This window comes from Periophthalmus magnuspinnatus, chromosome 6, assembly GCF_009829125.3.
Source record: "Periophthalmus magnuspinnatus isolate fPerMag1 chromosome 6, fPerMag1.2.pri, whole genome shotgun sequence".
In the NCBI taxonomy this organism is placed as follows: domain Eukaryota; kingdom Metazoa; phylum Chordata; class Actinopteri; order Gobiiformes; family Gobiidae; genus Periophthalmus; species Periophthalmus magnuspinnatus.
In genome coordinates, this window is record NC_047131.1 from 2250280 (window position 1) to 2265989 (window position 15710).

Genomic DNA, 15710 nt, shown 5'->3' on the forward strand with positions numbered 1-15710 from the left:
CATAGCCAAATTGTGAGATTATGAAAATATTATCAGGTTGAGCAAGTGAAACACGAGTGGTGTGAACTGTGAAAGCTGAGCCAAGAATCAGCTCTTCTTGCTTTGTTTAACATGAAGGGAAAAGGTCTACGGTTACTGGGTGTGTCTGCAACTCTCCATACCCTAAGGTGCTAAATAGCACCAATAAGGAAACAAATGTAAAAAAAAAAAATCTACAAAAACAAAATTAGGTCATTTTAGAGATTTAAAGCAATGAAAGCTTATGGTTATTTAAAAAGGTGATCTGCATGGGCCATTCCAAAACGTTTTAACCCAATAACACAAAATGAAGATACTGACAAAGTCTGATGTCACAAGCTTTTATGATTTATGTAATCCTCAAGACTCATGTTCAAGTACAAGGATGCACAACACAGTAATTACACCACTGTCCACTTACAATCCGCCCATAAGACACATTGATTGCCGTAAACTTGGTACAAAACACTGGTACAAAAGTAATTTGGTAGAAAAATATCTCTTAGAAGTAGCTGAACGTTTACTCAAGGTCCTTTTTAAAATCACATGTAAAACCATCACAAAAGGTCTTGGAAATTTAAAGGCCTTTGGTTTCATGAAAATTGTCAAACACCACAGGAGCAAAGTAAAAAGCTCCGCATTCAACAGTAAAGACGGCACAGGTCAGGAGCAGCTGCACTCAGGCGTCGCACTGATTGGCTGGGGGGCACAGGTGGTTCCGGGCCAGATGAACTAGCACTAGGAACAGCATTTCAGAGGTACTGCTCAGAGCCACGATGAACGGAGCCTGGGACGCAAAGTCTGCCTCTGTGCGTCGGAATGACAGCTGCATGACGGCCAGGGCTAACAGACTGTTCTGAACGCCCACCTCAATACTCACGGTCTTCCTCTGAGGAGGGTCAAGCCCAGCCAACTGGGCCAACAGAGCCCCCACTCCCAGTCCCAGCACTGGCACTGTAACTCCCACCACCACTATGTGGGGCCACACATTGGCCAAGATGGAGGCTCCCATCTGATAAGCCATAAAGATCCCTCCCACCATCAGCAGCACACTCAGGGGTCGGATGAGCATCAGCAGGAGACGGGTGAGGCCAGGCAGACGCAGTTTGACCAGAACGCCCAAAGAGATGGGAATAGCAATGAACAGAAGGGTGCCCAGGATCTTAATAAAGGGCACATGTAGAGCAGCGTGGACCCCCAACAGCTGCCCATACAGGGCAGAAGACAGAGGCATGGCTCCCACCGCAACCACTGTGGACACAAGCGTCATGGAGATGGCCAGAGTGACATCACCGCCCAGCAGAAGGCTGTACAGGTAACCTCCTCCACCACCAGGAGCTGAGCAGGTAATGACCAGCCCCAGAGCCAGAGCTTTGGGCAGGTGGGCAAGCTGAGACACACAGTAGCCATACAACGGCATAACCAGGAACTGCCCCACAGCCCCGAGGAGCAGTGGGACGGGCCTCCGCAGCAACTTCCGCAGAACCTCCCCTTCCACCTTACAGCCAAAGGCACACTTGTTTACAAAGATGACAGGCAGCAAGGCAAACAGGACAGGATGTTCAGAAAAATGGGAAAGACCCCCAGAGCGAATTAGACGAGAGGCAGGGTCGTCACTCCATGGCACTACAATAATGAAGTAGTCAGTCCTCTCGGCTATCAGGACAGGTGCAGAGTCCCGCTCCTGCCTCAACAGTTGGATATGCAGCTGAACGCGGCCAGGGAAACCAGAGCGGATACTAATGATGTAGCTCTGAGCATCCACAGACACTCTGCTGAAGGACACATTCAGAATGGACAGTACTTCAGGGTCCAATGACTGCACTCTTAAGGTCTGCTTCTGGCCTTTGGTGCTGCTATTCGAATACCAGGTAGAGACCACAATTACACCTTTGGAGTTTTCAGGAAATTCAAACTCCAGCAAGGAGCCATCTCCAATTGTGATGAAGGAGTCGTCAGCCTTTAGATTGTGTCTGCCCACATTCAGGTTTGTTTGACTCCAAGGCGTCTCCACTCGCCACCTAATAAGAGACAACAGTGTTACAACACATGAAAATACACTTCATTTTAAGTAAAAAATATGGATCCTGATAATGCAAAATACATAATAGAGCTTTAATGTATAGGCCATGGGCTATTTAAGTTGTAAAAAGAAGTCAACATAGAAGGTGTAATTGAACTGTTGAAATATTTAAGCCTATTTCACAATTGGCAAAATACATGAACTAGGAAACACAGGAAAACACGTAACAAAACACGAGTTGTCCCATCTTTTTAAGAGCACGCAACAAATCCGTGTTTCCATTTGTTGATCAGATAATTCAACATTGCCCAGACGAGGCCATAATAAAAATCAGGCGTGTGTAGAAGGACTAAAACCAGGCCCACCGGCTGCTGTTGTCGGTGCCATGCACGGAGCTGCTGCCCACAGTCCAGATGTTGGTGGCCCACGCCCGCGTCGCTCCGTGGGTGAGCAGCACAGCACAACACAGGGTAAAAAGCGTCCCCATCGAGGCACAGTGCGCGCAGGGGCCGGTCCCCCTCGTCTGCAGCCACCTCGCGATCTACACCAGCGCCCTGACAAAAACACTCGGTAACGTCTTCATTTTGTGGGATAAAACATTCGCACGGCGTCAATAGCCGGCTCCCGTGGTGCTCGTTTAATTCCCATTTTGTAGCTGTCTTTATACCGGAACTTCCACATAAGCCCGCCCCGCGCTGTCATGTGTGGACACGCACAGCCCCCACCAGGCTGTCATCAAGAGATTACTCACACAGGTCCTTCTGTCTGCTCCCACAAAATAAAACCTACATCCAAATATAAATGTATATATCTATACAAACAGAGACAAAGGCAGATGTTCCTCCTGTCAGAGCCTGGACGGAGCTGTTTCTTTGTGTCATGTGGAGCCGGTCTGTGCTCTGCTGTAGAAAAAGACACACGTGAAGGACAGTCTCACTTCCGGTTTTGTAATGTCAGAATAAACCACGACACCGATAGACTCAAGCCTGTATTAGAATCTAATACACACTCATTCCAAACACGGGTTTTCATCAAATACATATGCGAGTTATTTAGCCATTAAATGTAATAATTCTATCAAATGCAGTGTTGTGAGCTTAAATTAAATAATTACCACACTGTCCACCTATTTGTCCCAGGCCAGTCAACCAATCTGATTCTTTAGTTATATGTCAGATCACATCCACATCAAAACCAATTCTCTAGAACAGGTATGCCCAAACTGCGGCCCCTGGGCCAAATGAGGCCCTCAGACCAGTTTTTCTTGGCCATCAAGCTTACAGGTGAATTGGCCCATGTTACCTTAAACACTACTTTTTACTGTACATTTATAAAAATAAACTTTAACAAGCCCATATCAAATATTTAATGTGTCCCACTCAGGATGAAAACATGAAGAAAGGTCTAGTGGTTCAGTCTAACTTGTAATAAAAACATATTTGTTTGTTTTATATTTAAAGTTCTACACGGACTTGCTCCTCCTCCGCTGAAAGACTTTATCAAATTAAAGACTGTGACTGGGATGGGAACCAGGGCCACATCTCGAGGAAATTGTGATGTACCACACAGACGCACTAAATTTGGACAAACCGTGCTCTGTTAAAGGGACTCTTTTTTGGAATAGTCTTCCTCTGACAATAACACAATGTTCATCTCTGTCCACATTCAAACTGCACCTTAAACTGTGGCTGAAGGAAAACCAGGTCTGTGAGCACCTTTAGCTGCTTTTATTGTATTTTTGTAATGTCTATGTTGTATTTGTTGTCTGTGTACCTGCCTAGGGACAACAGATGGAAATTAGTATTTTTTGCTGTAATCTGTCATATTTACACTGTGTTTACAGATGTTCATTAATATGCACTGTCCCTATCAAATAGATAAATAAATAAAAGTATTCACTGTATTGGCGACCAGACTATGGCCCTCAATCGGCCCTCAGTTTTGTCTGTTTTTATATGTGGCCCTTAATGAGAAAAGTTTGGACACCCCAGCTCTAGAATATAGATCTTTTTTTCTTTTTTATCATGCAGCTGAAGTTACATGTTGTACTTTTAAATTCACATAAAGTTACACATTGTACCTGTACATTTTTAAACATTTGGGGTATTTTTGATCATAATACTTGCAGCAACCATATTTTTTTATTTGATCTTGGTGCTTTTATAACATCACGCTTAAGACATAAGTAATGAGTGGACTGTTGCAACTGTTCTTCCTGTGAAAAATGATGTGGCTAAAATTGCAGACAAAATAGCCAAACCATGGTATCATTTCAAAACCAACCAAAACTTTAATGGAGCACATTCATACACATACATTCATGGTGAAAAAAGGGCATTACCCGATGCAATCTCCATTTCACCACCATGACATTTAATTTGTCCATCCTATTTGTTTCTGTAGTAAATAAAAACAATTTTACATATTACATCAAAGCAATTGGATGACAAAAATATGTTTCCAGTTAGCATCTAGAGTCCTTTCTCCTTTACAAGCAATCAAACTTAGGCAGTACCGACAAGAAATTTGAGGAAAGTTCTATAGTGTTTATGCGATTATACTTGAAGATAGCATTGGAGTTAAATAAAACTCAGATTAAACTATAGGTTCAAAGTATGTGTAGATTTGTGTAGAACCGTAAGGTGCAGAATTGGCTAAGATTAAGCTAAATTGGGGAAAGTTGAGTTTTGACACCTGTTATAGCTGAACAAAAAGCAACTCATTACGCTTGAGTATCCATAGCACTTACGTAAAAAAATAAGGCCCCAAAGCAACAAAAAAGGCAACAAAAGAGAAGAGATGTAAACCACAGCAGAAATACAAGTACACGACTGAAGAACGTATAACAGAGCAAACTTGGGTCGCTTCATTCCTGGATTCTGTAAGGTGAATATTGCTGTTACTGTATAGCTCCTGATACTAGTTGACACTTGTTTTGAAAATATTCCAGCATAATAAATAAGGTGAACAGCAGCGTCACTCTTCTCATTAGTGTTGCTGGCAGATTGTTTGAACGTAATAAAAATGTTAATTTCCATAACAATGTTTATGACAGTTCAGTAAACTGAACAACATTAAACATTAAAATTCCATTGGGGAAAACGGACTGAAAAAACACAATTATAATTTGTACAATATACTTGATTGTATGTTTTTTGCATATGATGGAACTCAAATGATGTTTCCAAATGGGTAAAATTTTTATGGAGTTGTTGCAGAAACCTGCGGATTCTTGGAAGCCTGATGTTCCCCAAACCCACCACAAAAACAGTATTTTGGTTCTCGAGTCTTTAAACACTTCAGAAATATATTTTTATATTGTTATATAGTTACAGATGTTACATTATATATACCCTTGACTGCTTTGAACCACAGTCAGTATCCACTCCGCATTCATATTCACTTCATTTCAATGTCTCAAATGATGATAGTAAAGACAAAATAATCATTAATAAATGCACACAAGTGAAGTGAGACATGCTAATTTGGGGGAACTGGAGCAGTGTATTTACAAAGCAGGATGCCAGTGGCCAGTATTGTCGAGTTCAGTGGATCCACACACCTCCTGCTTGCTTCATTGCAGTCTCAGGTCTGTCTGCAGCGTTCAGTTCCTGAGAGCAGCCAGCCTGAACAAACACATCATTACACACATTCATTAAAATTACAACACTATTGCATGCACACTAAAAGCACATTTTGAAAATGTTGTATAATTATTAATACTTTTCAAAAATCAAAGGCTTGGAAATCACAAGGTTCTGGGAAAAGTTGCACAGGAGTAATAAGATAACTATATATAAGACACTATATCAGATTTTCTACTAGGAACTGTTGTAGAAGTTCCCACTCAATATAATGTTGCACTCACAATATTTCATTATACCTCCTAACAAATGTCACAGTTCAAAGTCTAGCTAACATTGTTCATTAATCATTAATGTGATCTTATCATTTATTAACATCCATATTCTTACCGTCGGGATAGGTTGTCCTCCTTCTCCTGGCTGTGTACGCTGTCTGCTCCCAGAGTGGAGGAGCCTGCAGGCAGCTGGCTCAACTGGTCCATCACCTCCAGGCCACTTTCCTCTGCGATTCTCTGGATGAGGTCATCCACCTGGTTCTGGGGTGTGGTGAGTGTGGTGGCTGAGCTCATGGAGTCCTCCATCACCTAAACACAGAGGTCATTTAGTGGCGCTTACAAACACTTGTGGCCTGAAGTGGCCTACAACTGTAACAACTACAGTTGAAACCAGACGTTTACATACACTATATAAAAAGGCACACGCTTTTTTTTTCTCACCATCTGACATGAAATCAGGATAAACTTTTAGGTTTTAGGTGAATTAGGATTACCAAAATGATGTCTATTGCTAAATGCCAGGATAATGAGAGAAGGATCCTTTTACACAATGTTTCAATAATTTCTTCTAAGTCAGAAGTTTAAATACAGTAAGATTACTATGCATTTAAACAATTTGGGAAAACCCAGATGATGATGTCATGTCTTTGGAAGGTTCTGATAGGTTTACTGACAACATTAGAGACACACCTCTGGATGTATTTGAGGGCACACCTGAAACGCACTGCTTCTTTGTGTAACATCATGGGAAAGTCAACAGAAATCAACCAAGATATCAGGAAGAGAACTGTGGACAAGTCTGGTTCATCCTTGGGTGTAATTTCCAGGTGCCTGAAGGTGCCCTGTTCATCTGTTCAAATAATTATTCATAAGTATAAACACTATGGGAATGTCCAGCCATCACACCACTCAGGAAGGAGACAGGTTCTGTGTCCCAGAGATGAATGTGCTCTGGTCCAAAATGTGCAGATCAACCCAAGAACAAAAGCAAAAGACCTTGTGAAGATGCTGCTGAAGCTAGAAAGGGTGTGTCATTATCCATAGAGAAATGAGTACCGATATGGGCTGAAAGGCCACTCTGCCTTTTTTATGTTTTGGAGTGATGGTTTCTTTCTGGCAGATTATAGTTTGACAATGCACACGGGGACAGGGACCTTAATTTTTGGAGACAAGTCCTGTGGTCTGACAAAATTATAATTGAACTGTTTGGCCATAATGAGCATTGTTACATTAGGAGAAAAAAGGGGGAAGCTTGCAAGCCTGAGAACACCATCCCAACTGTGTAGCATGATGTTGTGGGGTTGTTTTGCTGCAGGAGGGACTGGTGCAATTCACAAAATAGATGGCATCATGAGGAAAGAACATTATGCGGAAATACTGAAGCGACATCAGCCAGGAAGTTAAAACTTGGGCACAAATGGGTCTTCAAGTGGGCAATGACTTGAAGCATACTGCCAAACTGGTTAAAAAGTGGCTTAAGGATAACAAAGTCAATGTTTTGGAGTGGCCATCACAAAGCCCTGATCTCAGGCCTATTGAAAATGTATGAACAGACCTGAAAAGACATGTGCGAGCAAGGCGGCCTATAAACTTGGCAGGAATTTTGGCCCATTCCTCCTGACAGAACTGGTGTAACTGAGCTAAGCATTGTGAGAGGCTTGTGAAAGGATATCCAAAACGTTTGACCCAAGTCATACAGTTTAAAGGAAATGGTGCCAAATACTAATGAAATGTATGTAAACATCTGACTTTGAAGAAATTCAAATTCAAATTATTCTATCATTTAGCAAATAGAAATAATTTTGCTAATTATAACTTAAACAAGAAAAGTTTAGTTTAATTTCATGTCAGACAGTGAGGAAAAAAAGCGTATGCGTCTTTTTATATAGTGTATGTAAACTGATTTCAATTGCACATATTCTTTTTGGGCTAAAGAAGGTTTGTTCAAGTCATGTTTTACTATTGCATATCAGTGAATGCATTTTTTTTAACAAGTTATCTACTCGTAAATAATAAAAGGTGAAATCTTATTTGTATCATCTCTATGAAGTACCCTGTGCTGTTTGGCTGTTGGAAAGGGTCAAACAAATACATTCTTATTAACTGAAATGTGAAATCTTATCTCATGTCTCGTCTGTGCATTATTTCCATAAATTTCTAGCTAGTGTTATATAATTTAAGAATTTGATGATGAGACACAAGAACGTTTTTCAAAGAAATAATACTAGATTATTGCTTCTAAATAACTGTAAATGTTTGTGCTACTGACCGAGGTGTGAACATCCAGGTTCTGCACTTGGGATTCAAATTTGTCCATAACTGCAGAAACCTTTTGGAGGTCCATGGAATTTAAAGCTTTGTCCAGAGCTTTTGTTACTTGTCCCATGTTTTTTGTAACCTAAAAATTAAATTAAGTTAAATTTAAGCCATTCAACACATGAATTAATAAATACAGAATAAAACAATAACAGCAACACAGACCCCCTTCATTGTGACAGCAGTTTGAACTTTGGAAGCCACTGCATCCACCCGAGACGCCATCCGTAGCCAGTTAAGGCCTTCATTCTTTTTGCGGATTGCATTTTCTGCATATACTCTGGCACAGTCCACATTTTTCTGTTGCAAAGCCTGGAAAATAAACATTATTTACACATAACACAGGTAAAAAGGGCACAGTCACTTAAACTCTCTGAGGAGAGTGAGGAGTATGCAGGCATTTGACTGCCTGTGTGTCTAATAACAGTTTAAGCCAGAAAGAGTTTTCCTCCTTTTAGTTTTGACCTCAATAGTTCATGTTTTTTGGTTTCTGAAGGCTCGCAGTTTGATTTTACAAATAGTGTGGCATATATTGTTGTTATGTTAAGGCAAGACACAAACTTTGACTGTGTGAATGTGTTAGTGTGTGGATGGCTATTTCCAGATCCATTAGTTCTCGCTTGAAATCACTTTCAATCAAAGCAATAGCTGACTGCTTCTCTCAGTATATATAATGTTAATAAGTAAAAATGCCAGGATAGATCAGATAATGTCCCACAATAAGATATTTCACTGCCATTGCCACTCCGGTAATAGATTCTGTCTGGTTCTAACATAAATGGCATATGAATATAAAAATTTGCCAAGTCGCTCTGCAACTGGTTTTCTGTAGTAACACCTAATGCCAAGCCAGATGTACTTTTTCTGTGCTAAATCTTAACAGTCAATGAACCCCAAACAATACTGCACTATCACAATTACATGATATGATATTTATCATTAATATAATAAGGAAAGGCCACTGTACAAACCTTCTTTACTTTGGCTTGCTCTTTTTCAGATTCCTTCTCTGCTTTTTTGGCGAGACGCTCTAGTTGTTTTGATGTAAACTGTCAAAATTAGGACAATAACAGTTACAATATACATCCACAACCTACAATTACTAAATGTAGATTTGGTAAAAACTTACTTTTAATTGAAAGAGTGTATCTATACAAAAAGAGAGAAATCACAAAATCACAGATACGTACATAAATAATGAACAATAATACATTTGGCCAGCTCTACATGAAATATAAATATATTGTGTCTGACTTCCGGATACAAATCTTCTCATTTCTTCTCTTTAACCAAAACAATTTAAATAAAATTTAACTGCACAATACATTCGAGATGAAGTGTTTTCGTGTTAAGTGTTATACTCTAGTTGTTTTTAATAACTTTTCTTTTTATAGCTTATGACAGATCAAGTACAGTACCCACCCAAGCAATCAGGCTATTCTTAGCATGTAAACAATAACCAAATATCCCCAACCGTCACTAAAACATAACATGATATTCGATTTAAATCAGAAAAAGGTATCGTACCCTCCATCTCACGACCAGAATAACTGAACAAAGTGTTTATAAAAGCCTGCCCGATAAGACGAAAATATTCCCGTTTGTTAGCAGTCTTCCGGGTTCATGATGCGTCACTTCTTCGTGTGGAGTTTCCCCGTTGTGCCCTCCCCGCCCGCACACCGCGCGCACAGCGCCCCCACAGCGCCGCCTGCTGGTCTGCACATCACACAGCAGGTAGTGTGGATTCAAAGTGGAACAACAGAGGAGCTGAAGCTTGTACACGAATCTAAAAATCATCATTCATCTTCACGCTCTTCTCAAGCAATTCACCGGGTGTGTCTCTACATGTCAGCACCTCCGAGAACACATTATAGAGGCGATGTAGTGTAATAATACTGATTCACCAGTGACGGGCAGTAAAACACCATTTGGAGATCAGTCTGAAAGCACAAGAAGGAGCCACGAGCAGCCCAGCTCAGGCCGTGCAGCTCATCTCTCGCGAGGATCGACGCCGTTATCGGAATTTGTTCAAACAACACGAGAATTCATCATTCACACGGTAATATAACCCAATCTTCAGTGCACACGGCGTGTGTGCCAGCAAGAAGATCACTGTTTATTCGGGTCGTGTTTTATTCCTACAATCCCCATGGCCTTCTTTTTTGCTTCACTTTTTGGCGGCCATTAGGCCTGACTAGCATGCTAAGCATTGCGTTAGCCAGACTCGCAAGTCTTTGGTGATGTGTTGCAGTCCTAGCTAGCACTAGCTACAACACTAGCGACAATTTATGTGTCTGAATAAAAGGAACTACATACGAGCTTCTATTACACATTAAATGGTTGTGCCCAAGTCCAAAGTGAATATATACATGGGAGAAAAATGATTTTCACATTTACACCCGCAGAGCTAAGTCCGCGGCTAAGCTAATTTGCAAACTAATTTAGCAAAGTTTCAGGACTACACTTTCTTAACTACTACAAGCCAGGATTGGGGAATAAATGGAGCAAATTCAGTATACTTTAATAATTTGTTGTGCAAGTGAAGTGAAGGTAGTCATAGCTGCAGAGCTCACTTTCATTGGTTACTAGTTAATTGTAATGCTGTAGTACAGACTATGATCTTGAACAAAAAAGCTTTCATATACCACAAAAAGCCCAATGCATTACATCTACCTCTGCATTTATATGTGGCCTGTGTTCAGTGTGATCCAGGAGTTATGCTTCTAAGCAAAAAGCATAAACAATCAATGCCACTGAAGTTGAATGCACTATTTAGTAAAAAAAAAAAGTTGAAATAAATGCTGTACAATGGGAATTCAGGAATGCACTGAGTATACATAAGATGCCTAATTATGTTACTTTGTATTGTAGCTTTAAATATGTAGACTATTTCTCCCCAAACCTTCAGGAAGAACTGATACACCGCATGAGCAGGCATCCATTACCTATGTTACAAGAGCACAAGTTGCCTGTAAAGCAAATGGTCACTGAGAATTTAAAATTACATGTTCCTTTGTTTTTCTTTTCAGTCTTTAAGGCTAAACAATGTCAGGACAAGAGTTGGATCAGATAGTTCAAATAACAGTAGAAGACTTTGACCAAGATGGCCGTGCAGGTATGGTGTTCTACACTTTCTGTTCTATATACAATACTATATATACCCTTCTATATCTTAACAAAATCTGTTGATCCAATTTAAGCTTTGATTTAGATATCTAGTTAATATTGCATTCATTCAGTTGCAGTTTAATTGTGTTTTGAGTTTCAATGTGGTTTTGATGAACGTCAGATCTACTGGAAAATGAAAATGAAGATGATGACGAAAGGCCTCAAAGGAAAAAGAAAAAATTAAGCGGTAGCCAGGACAACTCAGACATTAGTTTTCTTAAGGTACTAACTCAGTTTTAACTTAATGTAAATGTGTGTGCAAAGAATATGCTCAAGTTTGTAAACCCATATTCCATTTCCAATATCTTTTCAGAACTATTTGATCTCATTCACCACATCAGTCAACCAGAGGTTGGAGGGTATTGAATCCAAATTACTGGCACTAGATGCCACATGCAAAGCTCTCGGACGCAAGCTGGACTTCTTGGTGCCAGGTGCCAAGAGCCCTATTCAGGTCCCCATGGTTGCAGGGTCACCTCAAGGGGCCACTCAGACTTGGAACAAAGTCAGATGGTAAAGTGAACACAGGCAGAACACAGTTAAACGCTTCAAATTCCTCCACAGAGACTAACTATTCTTTTTTTCTTTTAGTGTTGTTCCTCAAACTAACGTCATAGTAAGCAGTGAACCAACAAAAGGTTCAAGCCAAGAAGACACTCCACTTGAAAATCTACTTAGCAAGTCAGTTATAATTATGCATTATTAACAAAGTTACCATAAACAATTTAGTATTATTTATTTATTTTTTTTATTTCAAATTGTGTAATTTTTGTCTTTCAGTACTGTTGCTAAAAAGCGTCAAAACACAATCTTGGTAAAAGTACCAGGTCCTGATGAAAGCCAAGAAGAGCAGGAGAGCGGCTCAGAGGCCAGTGACTCTGTTTCTAATGGTTGTGTCCAAAGCAGCCAAAACGTGACTCTCATCACTCTCAATTCTGAAGGTGTGAACTTACTCAACAATTCTAAGTTTATTACATAGGGTTGCAAGTAATAATTATTTTAGTATTTGACTGGTCTGGGATCATTTTAATAAACTATTGCTGATGAAAATCAGTAATAGTCTATTCTGTTATTGACATTTCTGTGTATTTATGCCACTGTCCTTGTTAAAATGTCTTTTGGTCTGTGTTTTAGAGTGTATAGTAAAGATAATGATTATTGAAATAGTGTTATTAATTATGGCAACTGGCAACCTTAATGTTACTTAAAATGTTGGAATACTTATTCTCCAACCATAACAACAGAAACACTGAAACATCATGAAATGCAGTTGTACTTTTATGTTACAACCACACAAGGGTGCTATTGTATTATTTTACAGAACTGTACTGTTAAGCTGGTTGAATTCCTGTTTTGGATGTCTAACCACCTTCTTTTTCTTAGAGGATTATCCTAATGGTACCTGGCTGGGTGATGAAAACAATCCCGAGATGAGGGTTCGATGCCCGGTGTCGCCTGCCGATATGCTTCATATCTCCACAAACTGTCGCACAGCAGAAAAAATGGCTCTAACACTGCTGGACTATCTGTTTCATCGAGAGGTCCAAGCCATGTCCAACCTGTCGGGTCAAGGCAAACATGGCAAAAAGCAGCTGGATCCTCTCATGATCTACGGCATCCGCTGTGAGTCTTCAAATATATAAGGCAGAGAGTAAAGGGAGGGGATTCAGAGCATCAAAAACAAAAGTGAAACATGTTAATACATTGTGTTCTACGAATATAGCATTTCAAAACAATAAAAGGTAACATGATGATCTAAATATGTACCATATTAGTAGTCCCCCACAGGAGGTTCAACATTTGTGCATCATTTTCGGTTATCAATCGTTCATAGTGTTAAATAGGCCAATGCCCTGAATCTAAAATGAGTTTACCTGTATTTCCACTTCTGCACCTTTTACACACATGTACATTTGGCTTTGCACATTGCTCTGTAAAAGCTGGAAATTGACTTTTGAATGACTCATTCCTCTTTGGGGGAAAAAAAAAAACACACAAAAATGAGCTGCACCTGTCTGACTTGCCTATACAAGATCCACTAGGTGCTGTGCCTGCCAACTGATTATCCACACAGACATCCCTTCCCCCTTTCCCCCCATCTCATTCTGTGGCCCCGGGCTGTAGCTTCGCTCTTAATTTATCTAGAAATGAGCTGTCAAGGCTCACTCCCTTTCACAGTTGGTGGAGGGATGTTGGGCCTGTGTTGACAAAGGGCGTGTGGGATGAGGTTAACAACGCAGCCATGTCCTTTTGTATTAGTTTTACATTTCAGGCATACGCTGTGCATCATTAGTTACACATGTTTACTCTCCAGCTAAACAACACTGATTTCTAAAGGCTGCTGTCAAAGAAGGTGTGCCAGATGTATTTTATTTATAGACCTTGAAGCCCAGAATGTCTACAGATGACCAATTTAAGTCCCATTTCAGTGTTACGTATGGGTATTGTTGTTACATGGTAGTTAAAGTATATACAGGCATTGATGTTTTGGGGTCAGACTTTTTCCATTACTATTGTCTAGGTTTACATGCACAGCAAAAATCTGATCATTATCTGATTTCTGGAGATTATTGAAATGTCATGTAAGCAGTTTACATCTGATGTGAGTAATTTGATTTCTTTCTGATCTTTCACGTCTTAGCAGTTTTTGACAAGAACAAATATACAAAAAAGGGGTAAACTATTAGAAAAAAGACAAAAATGAGACAAATTTCTTAAGACTGATAAATGTTATTTGAAAATGAATTGTACTTCCATATACAACATCTACTGATTAACTGACACTTGTCAGCAGGTGTTTTAGATCAGATTCTTTTGTGCATGCAAACACGCACCAAAATCAGATAAAAAAAAAAAAAAAAAGGGTTATCCAAATTTTTCTGGCCATCTAAATGAACCCATTGAACAACTTTGGAAATGATCTAAATGCAGTTAGTCATTTATTTATCATTTGAGTAACTTATCAGTGTCCACATCACAAGCAAGCATTAACACTGAAATGATCCAAGAACACATTGTAGATGTCTTAATTTTAGGGTTAGCAGGTTTATTCAAACATACCACTCCGTGGAGACTAGATGTTTGATTGCAGACAACATTGTATTACCTAATTGTCTGCAGCCTTTGTGTTTGTGTAAAATATTTAGATTTGAAATTAATCTGGCAGAACTATTTTTCTACCTCATTTACACATGTTTATTCAGACTGTTAGGATATGTGGTTTAATTAATGATTTTTTTTGTATGTTCCTAGGCCACTTATTCTACAAATTTGGCATCTCAGAGTCAGACTGGTATCGCATTAAACAAAGCATTGATTCAAAGTGTCGTACAGCCTGGAGGCGCAAACAGCGAGGGCAAAGTCTGGCTGTGAAGAGCTTCTCCAAACGTACTCCTCGATCCTCAGTCTCAGGTAGGTCTGTCACGATGGCAAAGTTTGATATATTGATGATAAACTATGACATTTTAACTTTTTACTGCTTTGTATAATTAAACTATAATAAGGAAAGATGATCTCAATATCGATGATTGACTTTGTTGTTGTGTCATCTGACCTTGGGCCGTGTGTCTTGGACACTCAGCTGAAGAGGGGGGCAGATCTGTCAATTGATCACCAGCTGGTTGTGAGTTGGATCTGCTGGCTGAGGAAGAACCCGGACAGACCTGACAGACACAAGTGTATCATGAGGGTCTGTTGGGAACGTCTGGTGGACCCTCTGTCAACAGGGTTCTTCAACTCACACCTCTGAGAGCTTCTCTCACAACCTGGGGGAGGCTGGGGACATGGAGTCCGAGTGGGCCGTGTTCTCCACCTCCACTGTTGATGCCGCTGCACGTAGCTGTGGTTGCAAGGTAGACTGGCATACCAGGGTGGTGATCTCTCTGTTTAAGAAGGGAGACCGGAGGATGTGTTCCAACTACAGGAGAATCACACTCAGCCTCCCTGGTAAGGCCTATTCCAGGGTACTCGAAGAATCCAACTGATAGTTGAACTTTGGAACCAGAAGGTGCAGTGTGGTTTTCGTCCCGGTCGCGGAACACTGGACCAACTCTATACTGGGAGTATGCCCAACCAGTCCACGTGTTTTGTGGACTTGGAAAAGGCATTTGACCGTGTCCCTCGTGGTGTCCTTTGGGGGGTGCTCTGGGAGTATGGGGTCTGGGGCTCTTTGCTAAGGGCTGTCCGGTCCCTGTATGACCGGAGCAGGAGCTGTGTTCGCATTGCCGGCAGTAAGTCAGACCTGTTCCCGGTGCATGTTGGACTCCTCCAGGACTGCCCTTTGTCACCGGTTCTGTTCATTATATTTATGGACAGAATTTCTAGGTG

General features: G+C 40.4%; 3 protein-coding genes across 3 annotated transcripts in view; 1 reads left to right on the plus strand and 2 right to left on the minus strand.

The window, feature by feature from the left end:
- Window positions 1-344: 344 nt before the first annotated feature.
- slc10a3 (solute carrier family 10 member 3) lies at window positions 345-2961 on the minus strand. The gene is made up of 2 exons (XM_033968550.2): window positions 2407-2961; window positions 345-2039 (listed from the first exon to the last, which is right to left on the minus strand). Exons 1-2 carry the CDS (start codon window positions 2526-2528, stop codon window positions 698-700), a joined length of 1464 nt encoding a protein of 487 aa, XP_033824441.1. The 5' UTR covers window positions 2529-2961; the 3' UTR covers window positions 345-697.
- Window positions 2962-4358: 1397 nt separating this feature from the next.
- chmp1a (charged multivesicular body protein 1A) lies at window positions 4359-9841 on the minus strand. Its single transcript, XM_033968551.2, has 7 exons — window positions 9744-9841; window positions 9346-9365; window positions 9188-9265; window positions 8382-8528; window positions 8170-8298; window positions 6016-6209; window positions 4359-5667 (listed from the first exon to the last, which is right to left on the minus strand). The coding sequence occupies exons 1-7, from the start codon at window positions 9748-9750 to the stop codon at window positions 5646-5648; spliced, it is 597 nt and encodes a 198-aa protein (XP_033824442.1). The 5' UTR covers window positions 9751-9841; the 3' UTR covers window positions 4359-5645.
- A 309-nt stretch (window positions 9842-10150) lies between these two features.
- Window positions 10151-15710, plus strand: part of banp (BTG3 associated nuclear protein) — a 35904-nt gene continuing 30344 nt past the window's right edge. Inside the window, exons 1-8 of the mRNA XM_033968553.2 lie at window positions 10151-10275; window positions 11246-11331; window positions 11506-11606; window positions 11698-11897; window positions 11976-12065; window positions 12165-12325; window positions 12768-13007; window positions 14637-14795. Of these exons, the coding sequence (XP_033824444.1) occupies window positions 11262-11331; window positions 11506-11606; window positions 11698-11897; window positions 11976-12065; window positions 12165-12325; window positions 12768-13007; window positions 14637-14795 (1021 nt within the window). The 5' untranslated portion in view covers window positions 10151-10275; window positions 11246-11261. The remainder of the gene's footprint in view (window positions 10276-11245; window positions 11332-11505; window positions 11607-11697; window positions 11898-11975; window positions 12066-12164; window positions 12326-12767; window positions 13008-14636; window positions 14796-15710) is intronic.

What these genes read in the sequence shown, in the direction of transcription:
- slc10a3 (XM_033968550.2), bottom strand. Translation starts at nt 2,528, where the DNA reads ATGGGGACGCTTTTTACCCTGTGTTGTGCTGTGCTGCTCACCCACGGA. An exon ending in GGCACCGACAACAGCAGCCG is followed by an intron (nt 2,040 to 2,406) that starts GTGGGCCTGGTT and finishes GTCTCTTATTAG; the next exon opens with GTGGCGAGTGGAGACGCCTT.
- chmp1a (XM_033968551.2), bottom strand. An exon ending in AGCAAGCCAAAGTAAAGAAG is followed by an intron (nt 8,529 to 9,187) that starts GTTTGTACAGTG and finishes TTTATTTTCCAG; the next exon opens with GCTTTGCAACAGAAAAATGT. An exon ending in CTGCTGTCACAATGAAGGGG is followed by an intron (nt 8,299 to 8,381) that starts GTCTGTGTTGCT and finishes TTTAATTTTTAG; the next exon opens with GTTACAAAAAACATGGGACA.